A 19,442-nucleotide genomic window follows, 5' to 3' on the forward strand; every position below is an offset into this window, starting at 1 on the left:
TGTTATATTGGTTTATTTATCTTGGCATAATGCTTTCAAGGTTCATCTGTGCTGTAACTTGTCTACATTCCTTTTCTTTTTTTAAGTGTAATAACATTCCAAGGTATGGATGCAACACTTGGTTTAAATGTTCATTGGTTGATGTAAACTTGGATTGTTTCCATTAATGTCGAGTAATTTTTTTTTTTTGTGGGTCATGGGGCTTGAACCCTGGGCCTGAGCACTGTTCCTCAGCTATTCAGCTCAAGGCTACCTCCCTACCCTTAAGCCATGCCCCATTTCTCATTTTTTAGTAATTGATTAGAGATAAGAATCTTGCCGTCTTTACTGCTGGGGCTGGCTTTGAACCGTGGTCCTCATCTCAGCCTCCTGAGTAGTTAGGATTACAGGCCACCGCTCCCTCTGCCTGGCTAATGCTGAGTATTTTGAACAATGCTGCTCACGAAGATTCATGTACGGGCTTTTATGTAGCCATAAGTTTTTACTTCTCAGGTATACAGAGTGCAGAACTTGACAGACCAGTCAACATTTTTCCATACTAGCTATACCATTTTACATTGCTCCACATTATTGCCAAAACTTACCTGGCATTTTCTTAATTAACAATCAGTCTAATGGATATGGAGTAATAACTTGTTCGGATTTGCATTCTTCCCGTGACTAATGCTGGCATCTTTTCATAAACTTATTTGCCATTTGTAGGCCTTCGGGAAAATGCCTGTTTTTCTTTTTCCTTTTTAAATTGTTAATCTTTGTAGCTTAATCTCGAAACTTCTTTATGTAGTCTGAATGCTAGACCATTAACAAATATATAACTTATAAACATTTCTCCCATTCTGTGGCTTGCCTAGCATGCATGAAGCCCTGCCTTCAATTCCGTGGTACTACATATGCAGAAAAGACCAGAAGTGGCACTGTGACTGAAGTGGTAGAGCACTAGCCTTGAGAAAACCCAAAGACAGTCCTCAAGCTCTGAGTTCAAGCCCCAGGACTTGGGGACAAAAAAAAAAAAAAGAATTGATATATATGTAAACGTCACCAATTGTAAATAGTAGGAAAGTTTGGGCACTTAAATTAGAAGTTGTGTGTTTTGTCCTAAGACATTAAGCACACATCCTAAAAATATTCTTTGCCATTCAGCAAACATGTATACACTAATGTTAATAATTTTAGTTCTTCTGGTTATTTTGTACTTTATACTGGCTCTTTTACAAGCTGACCTTAACCTTAAACCACTGGAACAAGTGATATTTCTGCTTCATCTACCCAAATTGCTGGGCCTATAGGCACATGCCATTCAATCTGTGTACTTTTAAATAATAGGAAATACTTAAATTTCTTAGTATTTTCTTGTTCTGTTAACCTTTAGTAGAATCCCTTGACTTCTCATTATGTAAGATGGGAAATTTTACTGACTCTGAGCTTCTTTTTTTCTTCTTAACTTCTATTATATATGTTATTTATTTATGAAGGTTGATATGTTTTCATTCTTTTGTCTACATATAATTAAGCCTTTTCATCATTGCAAACAAACTCACCATTATTTATTTATTTATTTATTAAGCCAGTTCTTGGCTTGAGCTCAGGGCATGGGTGCTGTCCCTGAGATTTTTTTGCTCAAGGCTAGCTCTCTACCACCTAGTCACAGTGCCACTTCTAGTTTTCTAGGGGTTAATTGGAGATAAGCGTCTCATGGGCTTTCCTGTCTTGGCTGGCTTCAAACCTCAATCCTCAGATCTCAGCCTATTGAGTAGCTAAGGATTGCATTTGTGATTCACTAGTACCCAGCGGTGCTCGTCCACTTTGAGCCACAGCTCTACTTCCAGTTTTCTTGAGATAAGAGTCTCACAGACTTTCTGACTGAGCTGACTTTTAAACCATAATCCTTAGATCTCAACCTCTTCATAGCTAGAATTTTATAGGTGTTAGCCACCAGTGTCTGATTTATATTTCTCTGTGTTCTTGTGTGTTTTTCTCCTTGTTTTTTTTTTTTAACATTTGATACAGGTTTCTTCTGTTAACAGTTTATGAGTAGTCATAGTTGTAACCCCTCAAAGGACTTTCCTTTTGTGCATACAAGGAAACCTCCTCATTTTGCCTGAGAGTGGAGGAATGATGATTGGGTTTGTGGTCCGAAGGCAGTGTATGTGGTTTGCCAACTGAGTCCATTTCCAAGTCCTGGTGCTGGCTTACCATAATTACTGAAAAGGATTCCTCACTTAAAAAAATTGTCAGCAACATATTTGTAATTAATTGTACTATGTGTATCATGTTCATATCATTTCAACATTAGAGATATAAATTGTATGAAGACCTTTAGAGAATTCCAAAAATTCACGTAGAAGCACAAAAAGCCTGGAGTAGGCACAAACAGTCCTGGAAAAAAAAAGGCAGTGCTGGTGGTTATCATAGTTCTACACTTCTAACTATACTACAGAACCATAGTAACTAAAACTAGCTGAGTACTGGGACAAAAAACAGATCTGAAGGCCAATGGAACAGACTGCACATACACACTGCCATCTGACTTTTGACAGAGGTGCCCTAAATACTGTATATTAGAAAAAAGATAGCCTCATCATCAAATGGGAAAATTGGTTATCCCTATTCAGAAGACTGAAATTGGATCTCTCTCTCTCTCACCTTGTCCTAACATCAATTCAAAGTGCACCAATAACCTCAATATACAACCTAAGGTTTCATCTCAAAAGAAACCAAAAAGAACAAACAACCTTCAAATTTTTTTTTTTGGCACCATTCTTTTTGCTGTGTTTGGTTTAGTATATAATCTGGGACATTGTTAATGCTAAATATGTATTTAATGAGTAATTGTGAATTGTTTACAAACACTTAACACTATATCGTAGGATTTTGAACTGCTAGATGAGAGTCATATTGCATATGATTCATATAAGAGGACTATTAAAGGTAACTTGTTTTTGAAATCATGGGCAATTAGATCCTCCTTCAGTTATGGGATAGTATCAGAAAATGACTAAGATCAGTAAAGAAACAGGTGCTTGGCCATTCTTGGTGATTTGCCTATCAAGTAAGAGAACTACAACAGTGTAGTAGTGCTTGTTTGATAGAATTCAACTGACTGTTGATATTACCACTGGATATCTGCTGAGTCAAATGTATTTCCTTGTTTGTATGACTAGTCTGTTTTTGTCTCTGTGTTATAGGTATTCCCTGAAACCAAATGACCAAATCTTGGCTGACGACAAACACAAGGAACTGTAAGTTAATTAATCTGTAGGCTATGTACATATCATTAAACAATCAGATTTTTTTAATTACATAAAATGCAAAGATGTAATGAACACTTATGGCTATAAATCATGGTGGGATTAGAATAATTTATGCTGCTAAAAATTAATACAGAATTATTGTTCCTGTATGCACATTAAAATATATAGCATTGGAATCTATCCTATGGACTATTGTGTCTTTTCCTAGATACAATATAAAACATTTATATTTGGTAATATAAATTATAAAATTTAAAATTATTGTTGAATTTGGAATATTACTTAAATGCTTGTAACATTATGCTGAAGATGAAGAAATATATACTTGCTTTATGAAAATAAATATAAAAATTGTATAAAGTCTGCAACATAAAATGTTTTTATCTTTGAAAGTTTTGAATATACTTCTTAAGGTTTTTTTTTAACTTCTGTTAAAAAGAAGAGATGCATATGGAATTCTGGGATACTTTCTTTGACATTTTTCTTTGTATTTAAAAGATTACTACCTGACAAGAACTGTCAGGATCTATGTTAAAAGAAAATGATAGGTTTTGGGATTTTAAATTTTATTTCAGCCTTTTGAGCATTTTAGAATTATTCAGAGGGAAGCGTTAGAAAATTTTTTATACAGTTTTATCTTTTAATACTTAAGATTCTACCCTATTTATAACTATATTGGTGAATTTTATAATCTTCCATGAAAGTTACCTTAATGTGTTTGATATTCTCTAGCATTAAATTCTTTTTATTTTAACATCTAACTTAGGTTAGATTAATGTAATCTTCATTTTACTCATCTCTATAGAGAATAATTTTTTCTTATAGAGTACTTCTTGAGATTAATAATAGTCTTGCTAAAAAAGGGACATTTCTGAAATTTGTTTTAAACTATTCCATTTACAGAACTAATTTTTTTTTTTTTTGCACCAGTCCTGGGCCTTGAATTGAGGGCTTGAGCACTGTCATTGTACTTTCTCAAGATTAGAGCTCTACCACTTGATCCCCTACCTTTTTTTTTTTTTTCTATGTATGTGGTACAGAGGAATTGAACCCGGGACTTTGTGCATGCTAGGCAAGCACTGTACCACTAAGCGAAACTCCCAGCCTTGGAACTAAAATTTTGACTGAAAAACATCGATAGAAGACTAATTAAATAAATGATAATGAGATTGTGCAAAAAGCAGAGTATAAGCCCTGTCATTTTCTACTGAATTTATCATACCTGTAATTGTTATGCTTTCTCTATTTAAAATCATCCTCTAGAATTTTTGGTATATAGAATAATAAAGGACAGAAACTTGTCATTGTGCCTGGAGGAACAAGTCATTTTTTTTTCCTTTTTTGCATGTTAGTCTTCCTCAAGGAATAACGAGCATATCTGTGAAACATCAATGACTAAGTGTACAAAGACTCTGACTCACCAGATTTTTGGAACCAAGAATGTTTTGAATCAAAACATAGTTACTTCTCATAAAGTGCTATCAAGATAATTAGCACTTTCTTTGTATTGGTAGCTCAGATTGGTTGACATAGAATTATGGTACTTTTTCAGGAAGTAGGGCAATAAGATGGCTTTTGCTTACTTATTAGTCACCCTGTGCTGTGATAAATACCTGAGAAAATCAATTAAATAGATACTTATTTTGGCTCATGGCTTCATTGGTTGTTGTTCACAGTTGCTTAGCCACATACTATAGCCCTGTAACAAGGCAGAATATCGTGGTACAAGGCTGACATGGAGGAATGCTGCTCATTTCTTGGTAGCCCAGGAGGAAAAAAAGAGATTGGGGTAGATGTGAGGTCACATAATTATGAAGTCAGAGCCCAGACATCTAATCATTTTCCCAAAGCTCTTTTAAAATATATATAAAATATACTGCCCATAAATGGCTTATTTTTTAAATTAAATGGTTTTATAAAACAATAGAAATTGGGGCTGGGAGTGTGCCCTAGTGGTAGAGTGCTTGCCTAGCATACATGAAGCCCTGGGTTTGATTTCTAGGTACCACATACACAGAACAAGTCAGAAGTGATGCTGTGACTCAAGTGGTAGAGTGTTAGCCTTGAGAAAGCTCAAGGACAATGCCCAGGCCCTGAGTTCAAACCATAGGACTGGCAACAGAAAAAAAAGAAATTAAATTTCATTTATGAAGGGAGAAATTAATATTGCAGTGATAGACAAGTCATCATTACTATTATTATCATCATTATTTGAAAATGCTAGAAACAGAGGGGTTACAGTTACATAAGTCAGGCAGAGTACAGTGTCACCATTTCCCTCCTTGTCTCTCAGTTTTCCCCTCCCATACCACACACAAGTTCTGTAGATCATTTTCAACATAGCATCCATTTGGCACCATTGCTACATTTGTTTATCTTTTGTCCCTGACAATCCTGGAGAAGACTTCTTTTACAGGATTAAATAATAAGTAAATGTGTTAGGTTTCTTAGCAACTTTTTTTTTTTTCTTTTACCAGTCCTGGGCTTGAGCTCAGGGCCTGAACACTTGTTGTTGGATTTTTCTCAAGGCTAGAGCTCTACCACTTGAGCTACACCACTACTTCCGGCTTTTTTTCTATGTATATGGTACCAAGGAATCAAACCCAGGTCTTTGTGCATGCTAGGCAAGCACTCTACCAGTAGGCCAACTCCTGGCCCCTTCTTAGCAACTTTTTAAGCTAACATCATCAGATGACTGTGTTTGATATTCCAAATTCGTAAGTGAGGTTATTTCATAATTACACATATTATAGCCATGGTTCTTAACTAGTTAAGGCCCATTTTTTCTAAAGAATTTTATGCTAGACATTCAGTTATTATTGAATAAACTAAAAAGGGAAGTTGATATGCCAAGCACCAGTGGCTCATGTCTGTAAACCAACCTATTTAGAGGGCTGAGATCTGAAGATTACCATTTTGAAGCCAACTCAAGGAAGTCCATGAGATTCTTATTTCCAATTAACCACCAAAATGCTGAAAGTGGACATGTGGCTCAAGTGGTAGAGCAATAGCCTTGAGTAGAAAAGTTAAATGAGAAATTATGAGGTCCTGAGTTCAAGCCTTAGTACTGGTGAGAGCATGTATACTCACAAAAATGAAAATTATATATTTCGGTGTTGTTTTGAAATAGAATCTCATTAGATAGCTGCACCTGGCCTAGAAGTGGTGATGCTCCTGCTGCAGTCTCTTCTGTGCTGGGATTGTAGGTGTTTGCCATCATGTCATGAAGGGATGCAATAATGAAGCACTAGTCTAACTCCCAAATGATACTTTCAGCAGAGTTTACAGAGTAGAAGGAAGTTCAAAAGGCACTCAGGAGGCCTAGGCAAGAGAATCTTAGTTCCAGGGCAGCTTGGGCTATGTAGACCTTGTCTGGAAAAAAAAAAAAGCGTTTTTATAAATATGATTATATTTTCAAAACTGACTATATACTTGTATGTGGCTGTAGATCAAAAACTTTTTCAGCAATTTAATCAAATAATTTCACCAAATCCCACTAAACCTTTTAGGATAAAATGGAATCCTCACCATTTTACAAGTGAGGACAATAAATTCAGAAGATTACCCAAATTAAGGTTTTAAATTTTTTCTACTATAATTGCATTTCCTAGAATTTATTCCTCTATATGCTCTAAAATTTAGTCACAAGAGAAACAAAATGGAATAATAGCCAATTCACCCCAAAGGAAGTCATCGGGTAGCTGTAGTGGCAAACACAGAACTTTGGTCAGGTTTCTAGCTTGTCCTTACACATTCTCACTGTTTCTCTTTCCTGACTTCCTGGCCCAAGCCCCATCACCCAGCCACTTGCCCCAAAATTCTTAGTTCAGAGAGCTGCAGATTGCCCACCAGCTCCCTTTGTATTTCAGCGGGTGGATGTGCTTATGTGCTTCTTGAAAGATCCGACTTGCCTATATCAAGGCTGCTTGCTCTCCTTCCCTCCCTCCCTCTTTCCCTTCTTCCCCCACTCCTTCCTTTTTTTTTTTTTTTTGCCAGTCCTGGGGCTTAAACTCAGGGCCTGGGCACTGTCTTTGGACACTGTTTGCTCAAGGCTAGTGTTCTGCCACTTGAGCCACAGCATTACTTCTAGCTTTTTGTTTGTATGTGGTACCATACAAACTTTAACTTCTCTGTTTTTTACTACATTTAAATAGGGTTTAATTCCTGTAATAAATTACTTATTTCTTAATACAGAAGTATTGAATCATGATATGACATGGTGTGGTCTCTGGTACAGATTATATATAAACTCTAATTCATGGCTAAATCATCTCTGGGGAAAACTTAGTAAAATCTCAAAACTTCTTCCACATTACTTCAAGTAGAAGGTACTTGTGTCAGTCCTAGCAGTATAAAATTAGTTTAGTATGAGAATTTTGTTATTTACAACTTTCCTATTCCTTGAATGAAGAAACTAATCAGCCTCTCCCTACACCTCATTTTTTTCCTGAGATGGTATATTTTATTCATCTCTAGCATCATTTGCAACAATACCGGCACTTAGAGTGATGATATAGTTTTTCTTTTTACATATAAAAAAGGTAAAGAAATATGCAAACATTAATCAGAAATGTTCAGTTTCTTCTAATGCTATTCAAAACGTGCAAGTGTTGTAAATCTCCTAGTGATGTCTCCTTGAGATGAATATGTATTGGCTTTATATTAGTGAAAAGATCGTCATTGCTTATTTTCTCATGGGAACTTTGCCCACATTACGAGTTTGGAATCCTACTTTTGTCACTGAAGCTAAGATACGTGGACTAGTTCTATTTTTCAAAAGATCAAGTGATTATTTTCATCTTAAGCACATCTTCCTAAGAAATTTTAAAACAAAACTAAACAAAGCCTCTAGTAGTTATCACAATAATAAATGGATTTCTATGATACTATTTCTTGAAACTGGATTGAAACTGAATGTAACATATGTAACATACTGGTAGTACTTTTAGTTGGCTAAAAGTACTTTCAGTTTTGAAAGAAATTTAGATGGTAAGATGAGCTCTCATTAATGCGAATCTGATATTTCTCACAGATAAAGCTTTTTCTGAAATTTGGTCTATTATGACTTGATTCTTTGTGATGCTAGCTCCCTCTGTAGAACTTCATTAAGATTGCAACTTGAGTTTCTGTAATTTAGCAAAGCCATTAATTTATCTAGATTATAATGAGTGATTGTTGACTTAAATGTACTACGTTATCTCCTATCTCTTTTACTGTCCCTTGGTTATCTTGTATTGTTACAGCATTTTACCTTGTTATCTAATATATTGTATATATGTTTATCTGGTTATTTGAAATAGGATAGGGAAAACAAGAAATAGGGGGGAAAACAAGATTAGGGGTGGACCAAAACATGAGAAAGGGTATCAATGTTTGTGAAATAATGTACCTTCTATCTGGTGAATATAATGTAACCCTTCTATTAATTATAATAAAAATTATATGAAAAAATTTATCTAGATCATAAAATTTCCTTATAAATTGTATTTTATATATCAATTATTTTCAAGTTTTAAAAGTATAATTATGTTTATAAAAATACTTTTCTACTCCTAGTTACTCAGGAGGCTGAGATCTGAGTATCGCAGTTCAAAGCCAGCCCAGGCCTGAGTCTGTGGGACTCAGAAAAAGCTGGTAGTGGGAGATCACTAACCTTGAGCAGAAAGAAGCTCAGGGATAGTGCCCAGCCCTGAGTTCAAGCCCCAGGACTGTCAAAAAAAAGTCTGTATATAATAGTTTTAATAGTATATGTACAATCATAGCTTCTTCAGATTCCTCTACTTTAATACTGTTTTACTTGAGAAACCCAGAGAGAAATGTGACTTATAGATCTGTAGTTCTCTTTTGGGTTAGACAATAGAAGCTAGGAAAAAAGACCTAATAAAAGATGGAAGATCTAGGGAAGGAAAGCTTTGGAGTTTAGCTGGATCCTATTCTTGAAATTTTTTTTGATACTTTTTAAAATGGAATCTCTAATGGAAAAAAATTATTAGAGATTTTATTTTGTTTTGCAGAAAGGAGATTTTTTTTCTGTGTTAGAAAAAATAATAAAATAATAATAATAATAGAATCCCTAAGAGTAACAAAGAAGTGCAGACAAAATCGCTTATAAATTTAACTTTCAAGAACTTAAGCCTTTGTAGAAAAATATTTCACTATCAAACTCTACTTCCAGGAAAAAGGAAGATGGCGCCGAGACAATAGGGAAGCTGCCTAGCTTTCTCTGACAAAAAGAGAGAACCAGGGAGTCCCACGAGGCAACTACCTAAAGAAATCCACAACAAACTCTACTTCCAGTTTCCTTACATGAAAGTATAAGTACTATGATCATTATCATAAATGGCTAGGATTACAGCATAAGCTCTATATTTGTCTGTATCTCTACCATAAGAGGATTAGAATTTAGAACTTTACATTTGCACTCTGTTACTTGAGCTGTGCCTCTAGAACTAAATTTTTGGTCTAATTTTTTGCCCAGATAATATAGGAGTTCTCTTCAAGCTTTCTGCTGTAGCTGGAATGATGGCAGGTGCAGACTGTCGTGCCCAGCTTTCTATAGATAAGGGTGTCACACTGTTGGTTGAGAAGGGGTCTCATTAAATTGGCTAAAGTGTCCTTGAACCTCTCTTCATCAGATCTTTGTTTGCTGTATAGCCAGGATTACAGACATTGGCATCTCTGACTTCACTTAAAAATAAATGAAAACTTTTTTTTTTTAATTTTGGGGATTGAACAACCATAACTTGTGTAGAAGACAGCCTATTTCAGCAATGTGACCTCTTGCAGAACTTCAAAGTTGTTTTATATTTCGCATAAACTTTTCAAGTTCACAAAGTATCAGCTATTAGGGTAAGCTGAAGACCATAATTTAGACTATAGTATCCAATGCAGTCATCTTAGAGACTTTTAATTGAATTTCCTAATTTGATGATAAACTGACTTGGATGCAAATTATTTAAAATGGGTTACACTGCTGGGCCAGTGACAATATGGGCTAGAAAAATCTAGGTCTCTTTTTCATAGACTAGATTACTATTTTTGCCACTGTGTACATGTTCTAAGTATACTTTATTTACTTTGTTAGTGACTCCCTCTCCTCTCCTCCTTTTCCCTCTCCTTTTCTTCCCTCCCCTCCTTCTCCCCTTTAAAATCATGGCCTGATTATGTTTTGACCATTACCTAATGCAGCTAGTACATAGAAAGCTATTGCTAATAAACCTTGAGATCAGTTTTGATAATTTCAGTTGTATAGATATCCCAATTGTAAAAAACAAAATCAATTCCCAAATAAACTCAAGTAGCAAATAGCACTATCTTTTGTGCAGAGAATTATGTTCACCTCCCATTCTCATTAAATTGTATGAATATATTTTGTAAAAATGTATTTTTGGAGCCAGAGCGGTGGCTCGCCTGTAATCCTAGCTACTCAGGAGGTTGAGATCTGAGGATCAAGGTTCAAAGCTAGCCTGGGCACAAAAGAACTTGAGACTCTTATCTTCAATTAACCTCTAGAAAAGCAGAAGTGGGGCTTGGCATGAAGGTAGGGCAGTAGCCTTGAGCTGAAGAGCTCATGGACAGCACCCAGGACCAGGGATAGGGTGGAAGCCTAGAGTTGAAGAGCTCAGGCCAAGTTCAAACCCCATGACCCACACACACACACAAATGTATTTTTGTATTAAGAATGAGTGCTTTTTCTCCTTTAAAGCTAAGGCTTAAGGATTAAATTCTGAGAAGATTTTTTTTTAGTGGCGTTGTAGTATTGGTGTACCTTCTCAATAATTAGAATGCAAAACAATCTTGCCATTTTAGTTTAATTTTTAAATGTATTTTTATTGTCTTAATCAAGATACTTTCCATTATTTATTTGTAGTGCTTTGAAATGATTTTTGATTATGTGTTTGTAGTACTTTATCAATTATTTCCTATAGTATGACTTTTCTCTAATAACCATTAGTAAGGTAAATGTGAAAAACTATTTTAAATCTAAGATGTTATCCACCAGATGGTGCTATTTTACCTGTTGTATCTGTGATACTGGGTCAGATAAATTAATGAAGAACCTTTTCAATGTATTTGAAAGATCTCCTAGATTTATTTGAGTGTAATATGGGCTTAGTGAAAAGAAGTATTCAAATAGCAAAGACTTGTATGTGTTAGTATTAGTATATATTTTTAAATTAAATTTTAAATTTTTATTTTTTTTAGTCCTGGGGCTTGAATTCAGGCCCTGGGCACTGTTCGTGGGCTATCTCAAGGTTAATGCTCTACTACTTGAGCCACAGCACCACTTCTGGCTGTTTCTGTGTATTTAATACTGAGGAATCGAACTCGAGTCTTCCTGCATGCTAGGCAAGCATTCTACCACTAGGCCACGCCCCCAGCCCTTAATATATGTTTATGTCAATAGTGGCAAAGAGGAATTGCCAGAATTAATATGGCAAAGAACCTCATTATTTAAACCATCTTGTCTGTGCTACTTTTGTGCATGAAAAAGAAATTGTTAAATTAAGGGTATGTTACCAAAACTTGTATTTCAAGTAATTATGGTTTTACTTGACTTACATAGCTATTTACAAATTAATGGAAACATTTTGATTGTGTGCTCTTGATTATTTTTCCACAAAAAAGGGATAAAATTAGGTTTAATTTCTCTATTTTCACAAAGCAAGAGGTTGACTTTTGTAGTTAATTTATATATTGTGAACAAAGCAACCCTGTGGTATAGTATTTATTGAGATGGTTGCAGTCTGATGACTAACCATCTGATAGAGTTAGAATCACTAGCTAGTAAAATATACTTTTCAGTAAAGTTTGAAAAATTTAGTCAGACCTTAAGAGTGGGTCTAGAATTTTAGATTGGTGGTTGTTGTATGCCTCCCAGCACTTAGGAGAATAAGGCAGGATTGAGAATTTGAGGCTAGTTTAAGCTGTAAAATAATGTCCTGTCTTAAAACATAAATAAAAGGAATTTATTTCTAGGACTTTAACATATCATATTTTTCTGTTGTTGTTGGTTATGGGGCTTGAACTCTGGGCCTGGGTGCTGTCCCTGAACTCTTTTTGTTCAAAGCTAGTGCTCTACCACCTTGAGCCATAGCATTACTTCCATTTTCTCCTGGTTAATTGGAGATAATTGTGTCATAGATTTTCCTGGCTTTGACATAATGATCCTCAGATTTCAGCCTCCTGAGTAGCTAGTATTACAGTAATGAACCACCAGCACCAGGCAACACATTTTCCTCCATGACTTACTAGTACTCTATTTGTGTGTACATCATAAGATTGAAGCCTGGAGACTGTAAATTGTGTGTTTTCTGTTCTAACAGATTTTTTTAAGCCCCCAGAGCTGAGGACTGAACTCAGGGCCTTGCACTTGCCAGGCAAGGGCTCGTCCGCTGAGCTAAATCCCCAACCCCTGTTCTAGTAGATTTTATGGAGATATGTTGAAGTTAAAGATTAAGCTTTCTTTTAAATCTCTCAGTAATGTTTGTACTTTCCTATGGAAAAAAATCATGTATAATTTTATGCCCATTTACAACAGGATGAAACATGTCTTTTTAAGGCCATAAATTTCTTTGTGTTCTCAACTTTATTTTTCCTTTAATAGTATGGGGTTTGAACTTTTTGCCCCACACATGCTAGCCAGGCAATCTACCACTTCAGCCACTTACTGCTATTCCCAACTTTATTTTACTTTAGTTTTCTTTCAGGTACCATTGATGTGTGCCTTTATGCTTGGCTTGGTAGAGATGGGATTTTGCTAAATTTTCCCAGGCTGGCTTTGAACTTCCATCCTCCTGATATCTACCTTCTAAGTAGTTGGGATTATAGATGTGAATCATCTGCTTCCAGCTAATTTTTAATCTTATACTTTTCTGCAATGAATCTTATAGTTGATTTAATAAGAATTATCTCAGTGCAATCTCAAAATTATAATAACAGTATAGATTCATTATTTTCAGGTTTTTCAACTTTGGAAATAAAAAAAAATCTGTCATCATCTTGATTTATGTATATTTTAAGAAGTAGAAATTGGCTTTTCTAGCAGTTTTCAGAGTGTATTTCAGGGGCCGTGGACATGGGATGTTATAGCAACCTTTTCAGAGTTTTTGTGGGGACTATGCCTTTAAAATAATACTAAGCAATTATTTTCCTTTTATTTCTCTTTCCTATTGTGAATAGGATTTTTCGGAGATTCCATGACATGATACTGTGCTTCCATCTACTTAACAGTTGTTAATGATATATACTTGAAATAGAGATGTCTGAAAAATTGCAATCTGTCTGGGATTGTACATGGATAATATATAATTGCTGTCTCGTATAGTATGACAACTGCTGTGAAAGAATTGGCTGTGGGGCTTGAACTCAGAGCCCAGACATTATCCCTGAGCTTTTTCCCTCAAAGATAGTGCTGTACTACTTTGAACCATAGTGCTACTTCCTATTTTCCTGGTGGTTAATTGTAGTAATAGTCTTTCTTGCCCAGGCTGGCTTCAAATCAGGATCCTTAGATCTCAGCCTCCTGCGTAGGTAGGATTACAGACGTGAGCCTCTGGCATTCAGCTTAATGTGATCTTCTTATAGTGTAGAGCTATGATGCAAGTCCAGAGGAAAGGGATTAAAAAAATGCAATTCTGACTGATGTGGAGAGGACATTCAGGGAGATTGTGGTGTTTTGTCTTTGGCTTCTATGCAGAAATGCTCTTGCTGATAACTTCCAAAAAGAAGAGAACTTGACTTGAGGGAAATAAATGAAGTTGCAGTTTGCAGGAGTAAAACTAATGGAATGCTTGAGGTTTGTAAGTGGAGGAAATGGCCTATGAAAGTGAGAGGAAGAAAACTAGGAGAGAGACAGCTTTTAGGTATCATTAAGATACCCCTCAGTTTATTAATTACAAAATGTGAGTGAAATTAGTAATTTTTCTAGTTTTAAAATGAGTAGTTTTATATTTATCACAGATTCTAAACTAGTAGTAAAAGATTATAAAAATTAGAATTTTATATGCGTATAGGCTAATAACATTAGTGAGCATTTCCTGTCAAGTTTAGGTAGATTGCTAAGCAATTTGCCTTCATAATTTCACTTAATTCTTATATCTGCCTGAGTTAAATAATATTACTAAGTGGAGTTTTCAGAGGAGAGAGACTATATTGACCAAGATTATACAAGTAAGTGTTAGATATTGAAACTTAGGTCAGTGTTACTTTAAAACCTAGGCACTTAACCATTGTACTATTTGCCTGTCACGTGAAACAGAAGAGCTGTAATGGATCTAAATACTTCATCTATCCTTGCCCTATAATCAAATATCTGCCATAGCCAAAATCTGTAATTAATGTCAAGTTTAGCTATCTAATTTACTTAGTAAAAAAGCTTACCACCAACCATTCATTACTATAATTGTCCTTGTTGCAGATCCTTTATTTTGTGAATTTATCCTGCTATCATGTGACTTGATAAATCCTCTTTAGTTTAGGCCAATCATTAGTATCCTATTTTCTTGCTTGTCATTGGACATAGGCATATGATTCATGTATATCCAATGAGTCACCAGAGGTGGTTTTAAGTAGGGCTCCTGTAAACTATTTCTTAGCTCACATTTCTAGGTGTTTGTAATTTGATGGGTGCTTTTGAATTATGGGAGCTGTCTTGTGAACTAATAAGGAACTGTTCAGGATAAAACCAAAACATTGGATGACAGTTAAAGTGAAAAGCTGATAAGAACTTTGATGATATGATGGGCTACCTAATTACCAAATCCTAAAGCTATTCTGGCTCAAGACTATGTCTATTATTAAATTAGAGGAAATTGGGCTAGAAATGTGGTAACGTTTTTGCCTAGCATATATGTGGCCTGGAAAAGAAAACTTTCATTATTTTTTCAATTAAATATTATTATTGATACCTAGGTTTGATGATAATAATACTACCTAATGAAAATCTGAAATCAAATCATTTAGGACACTAACTCAGATCTTTAATAAAGTATTAGCAAAAGACTGATGTCACTTTAACAAAATAATATACCATAACCATGTGGCAATTATATAGAGAATCCAAGTATGGTCCAATATTCAGAAATCTTTTAATGTGGTTTACCATATTGATAGACCCAAGGGGGGGAAAAAAAAGTAATAGATATTTGGATGCTTAGCTGCTAAAACACTTTTTTTTTTTATGCCAGTCCTGGAGTTTGAACTCAGGACTTGGGCCCTGATCACTCAGCTTCTTTTCTCAAGAACTAGTTCTCTACCATTTGAGCCACAGCTCCACTTCCAGTAATTCTAGTAGTAAATTATAGAAAAGAGTCTTACGTGCTTTCTTGCCTTTGCTGGCTTTGAAAAGTGCTCTTCAGATCTCTACCTTCTTAGTAGTTTTGGATTATAGATGTGAAGCATCTGCACTCTGCTGAAAATACTTTTGACAAAAATTGTAACACCTAATTTCTAAAAAAGCAAATTCTTGAGAATAGAAATGGTTGGATCCGGGCCGGGAGTTTAGCCTAGTGGTAGAGTGCTTGCCTAGCATGCACGAAGATCCGGGTTCAGTTCCTTGGTACCACATACACAGAAAAAGCCAGAAATGGTGCTGAGGCTCAAATGGTAGAGCTCTAGCCTTGAGAAAGTCCAAGGCCTTGAGCTCAAGCCCAGGACTGGCCAAAAAAAAAAAAAGAAATGGATCCTTTTTTTTGTTTTTGAAACTGATAAAATATCTCTACCTGGGTTGTAAGTCAAACTCTCATTTCAGAAGAAACACTCCATACTTTTGTAAGATCAGGAATAAGTATTCTTATCCCCACTAATACCGAACATTATGCAGGAGTTTAAAAACAATGCAATTTGGTGAGAGCAAGAGGTATAAGAATTTGAAAAGAAGTGAAACTTAAGATGACATGAATGCCCTTGAATACTTCAGAGTCAAGAATAAAAATAGCTTAGTACAAGAATTCATAAAGTATTAGGAAATAAACTTAACAGATAAAGATCTTATTTACAGGGGCTGGGAGTTTGGCCTAGTGGTAGAGTGCTTGCCTAGCATGCACAAAGACCCGGGTTCTATTCCTTGGTACCACATACTTAGAAAAAGCCAGAAGTGGTGCTGAGGCTCAAGTGGTAGAGTTCTAGCCTTGAGAAAAATCCAAGGATAGTGCTCAGGCCCTGAGCTTAAGCCCAAGACTGGCCAAAAAAAAAAAAAAAAAAGATCTTACTTACAAAGTGAAAAAAAGATAAAATTGTATAATCCTTACCTACAAACCACCACTTAAGAAGAGACAGATTGGAACAAAACTGCAGATATGGTTAGTTCTCATTTCTGAAATGAACTCAGGACTTGGGCCCTGATCACTTAGCTTTTTTTCTCAAGAACTAGTTCTCTACCATTTGAGCCACAGCTCCACTTCCAGTAATTCTAGTAGTAAATTATAGAAAAGAGTATTACATGCTTTCTTGCCTTTGCTGGCTTTGAACAGTGCTCTTCAGATCTCTACCTTCTTAGTAGTTTTGGATTATAGATGTGAAGCATCTGTACCCTGCTGAAAATACTGTGCCTTAGCTAGGCCCTTGAACATGCTAGATATAAGTGCTTTTTTACTGAGTTACATTCCCAGCCTGAGATTTTGTAGAATCTTTACGCTTAAGCTGTACTGTTTAAAACAGTAAATTCAACCAATTATTTGCTTGAGTAGCATCCTGATTTTTTTTTTTTGGTGGGGGGAGAGGTCAGTCGTGGGACTTGAACTCTGGGCCTGGGTGCTGTCCCTGAGCTCTTCAGCTCAAGGCCAACTTTCTTTTTTTTTTTTTTTGCCAGTCCTGGGCTTGAGCTCAGGGCCTGAGTGCTGCCCTTGGACTTTCTCAAGGCTAGAGCTCTACCACTTGAGCCTCAGCACCACTTCCAGTTTTTTTGTATGTATGTGGTACCAAGGAATCGAACCCGGGTCTTTGTGCATGCTAGGCAAGCACTTTAACCAGGAGGCCAAACTCCCGGCCTCAAGGCTACCTTTCTACTTAATTAGCCGCAGCACCATTTCCAGTTTTTCTGGTGGTTAGTTGGAGATAAGAGTTTGACAGGTGCGCCTGGGCTGGCTTTGAACTGCAATCCTCAGATCTCCAACCACCTGAATAGCTAGGATTACAGGCATAAGCCACCAGCTACATTTATTAGTTTAACTTATATTCATCAGCAATGTACTTCATATTTGTACTTTCATATTCATATCCCAAATATATATTTGGGCTAGCTGAGGTTCAAGTTTTCTCCAATACAAAAACCTTACACAAGTTTGTGTATCTAACACAAATTTAAACTTATGCCCCATTAAAGCTGAGTCATGACTACTGGTTCTTGTTATTGTAATCTTACAGAGTTTATGTACTAATGATGATATGATTACCAAAATATAAAGTTTTCTGTATATTAGCTATTCATAGAAAAAGCTTTTCAGAGTTGTTTTAATAGTTACAATTTAATATGAAATATTTTAAACAAAAGAAAACTGACATGAAAATAGGTTTTGTTTTTAGAATAAAACTATTTTTATTCTAAAACAGAATGTTTGTTCTGTAACTTACTTTGAAAAATGTTTTGAAACCAAAAATTGTTAACAATTTAAAAGGCAATGGATAATAATTATTCCAACTTTTCCATAGCTTCAGTGAAATGGTTAGTTTAGAATTGAATATTAAACCACCCATTAGGGAAAGTAAAAATCAAACATCAAAAAATTGGTGAGCAAGCCAAGTATATGGGTGTACATCTGTAGTAGCAGCTACTTGGGAATTTAACACAAGCAAATGGCTTGAGTCCAGGTGTTTGAAGCCTGTCTCATGAGGAAACATTAGAGGTACAAAATACTGTTTTTATCAGATACATGTGGTTAATAACAACACCTTATTTAAAGCTATGCCAAGAACCTTGCATACTTCCTGGCATTCAGTAGATCTGAAATGAATAGATAACTGTTTTGGAATAAATAAATTTAACAATGTCTATAACTTAAGAGTTTTTAAAATTAAAATGGTCACCAATCACCCATAGGAACTAAATAGATTACTATTTATTTATTTATTTATTTATTTTGCCATTCCTGGCCTTGAGCTCAGGGCCTCAGCACTATCCTTGGACATTTTCAAGTCTAGAGCTCATTTGAGCCTCAGCATCACTTCTGGTTTTTATCGATGAATGTGGTACAGAGTAATCAAACCTAGGTCTTCGCACATGCTAGGCAAGCACTCTACCACTAAGAAACATTACCAGGCCCAGAATTACTTTTTGTAGTTATGTTTCTGAGACAATCAACATAATTATTTATCATACATACTCCTTTCCTTTAAATATCGTTTATTTGGCATTGTGGAAATTAGTTCTTTTTCTGGGCTTTTATTTGTTAGCACTACATGTCACATGGTAGGGAGCTAAAAGTAGGTAATAGAATCTATTGTCAGTGAACAACTACTGTGGGGATGTGGAATCAACGATGGGGGTGTACAAAACTCTGTTGTGGTATTTAGAGTTGAGAGCGTAAGCTTAGGTGAAGAAAGGTGGAAGATTTCATAAAATGGATATGGCAGAGAAAGAATTTGCCAGGGGATAGAATTTTAAAAGTCAGGAAAGCCCAAGTGCAGCATACTTCCTAGTTTTTGTCTTCCTAGAACATTTTGTAAATGGAATTGATTATTCAGAGAAGACAGAAAGGCAGCCAGGAACCATTACGTTGAAGACCATAGTGAGAAGATTAAGAAGGTTATGTGTTCAAATTTATAGTTTTGAATGGGTACTTAATGTAATCCTGATTACATGTTTAGAATATTTTATAAGAATGAATTGTTATACTAGTTATTTGATACAAAAAGGAATTTGGAATACGATTTATATTGTAAGACCTTTGCAAACATTATCCTATGTTTATGTTTTGTTTAAATAAATAGATGTCTTGTTGAAAAGTGTTCTTTAGAGATTTTTAAAGTTATAAAAATTTCCAAAGGCTTATAATTTTTTTCCATTTTTTTATTAAAGAATTTATTAACATTGATTTTTACATCATATTTCAAATGACATGTTTAACAAACAAGTGTTGTAATTTTTAAATTTTTTTTTGCCAGTTGTGGGGCTTGAACTCAGGGCCTAAGCACTGTCCTTGGACTTTTCTCAAGGCTAGAGCTCTACCCTTTAGCCACAGCACCACTTCCAGC

The 19,442-nt window shown here is 35.3% G+C and overlaps 1 protein-coding gene across 1 annotated transcript in view; it reads left to right on the forward strand.

Annotated features, from left to right (window-relative positions):
- The window catches only part of Adk (adenosine kinase), a 328,745-nt gene that overhangs the window by 15,130 nt on the left and 294,173 nt on the right, over positions 1–19,442 (forward strand). Inside the window, exon 3 of the mRNA XM_090346612.1 lies at positions 3,186–3,239. Coding sequence (XP_090202738.1) covers positions 3,186–3,239 — 54 coding nt within the window. The remainder of the gene's footprint in view (positions 1–3,185; positions 3,240–19,442) is intronic.

The sequence above is a fragment of the Megascapheus bottae genome, chromosome 15, assembly GCF_031878675.1.
Source record: "Megascapheus bottae isolate mThoBot1 chromosome 15, mThoBot2.hap1, whole genome shotgun sequence".
In the NCBI taxonomy this organism is placed as follows: domain Eukaryota; kingdom Metazoa; phylum Chordata; class Mammalia; order Rodentia; family Geomyidae; genus Megascapheus; species Megascapheus bottae.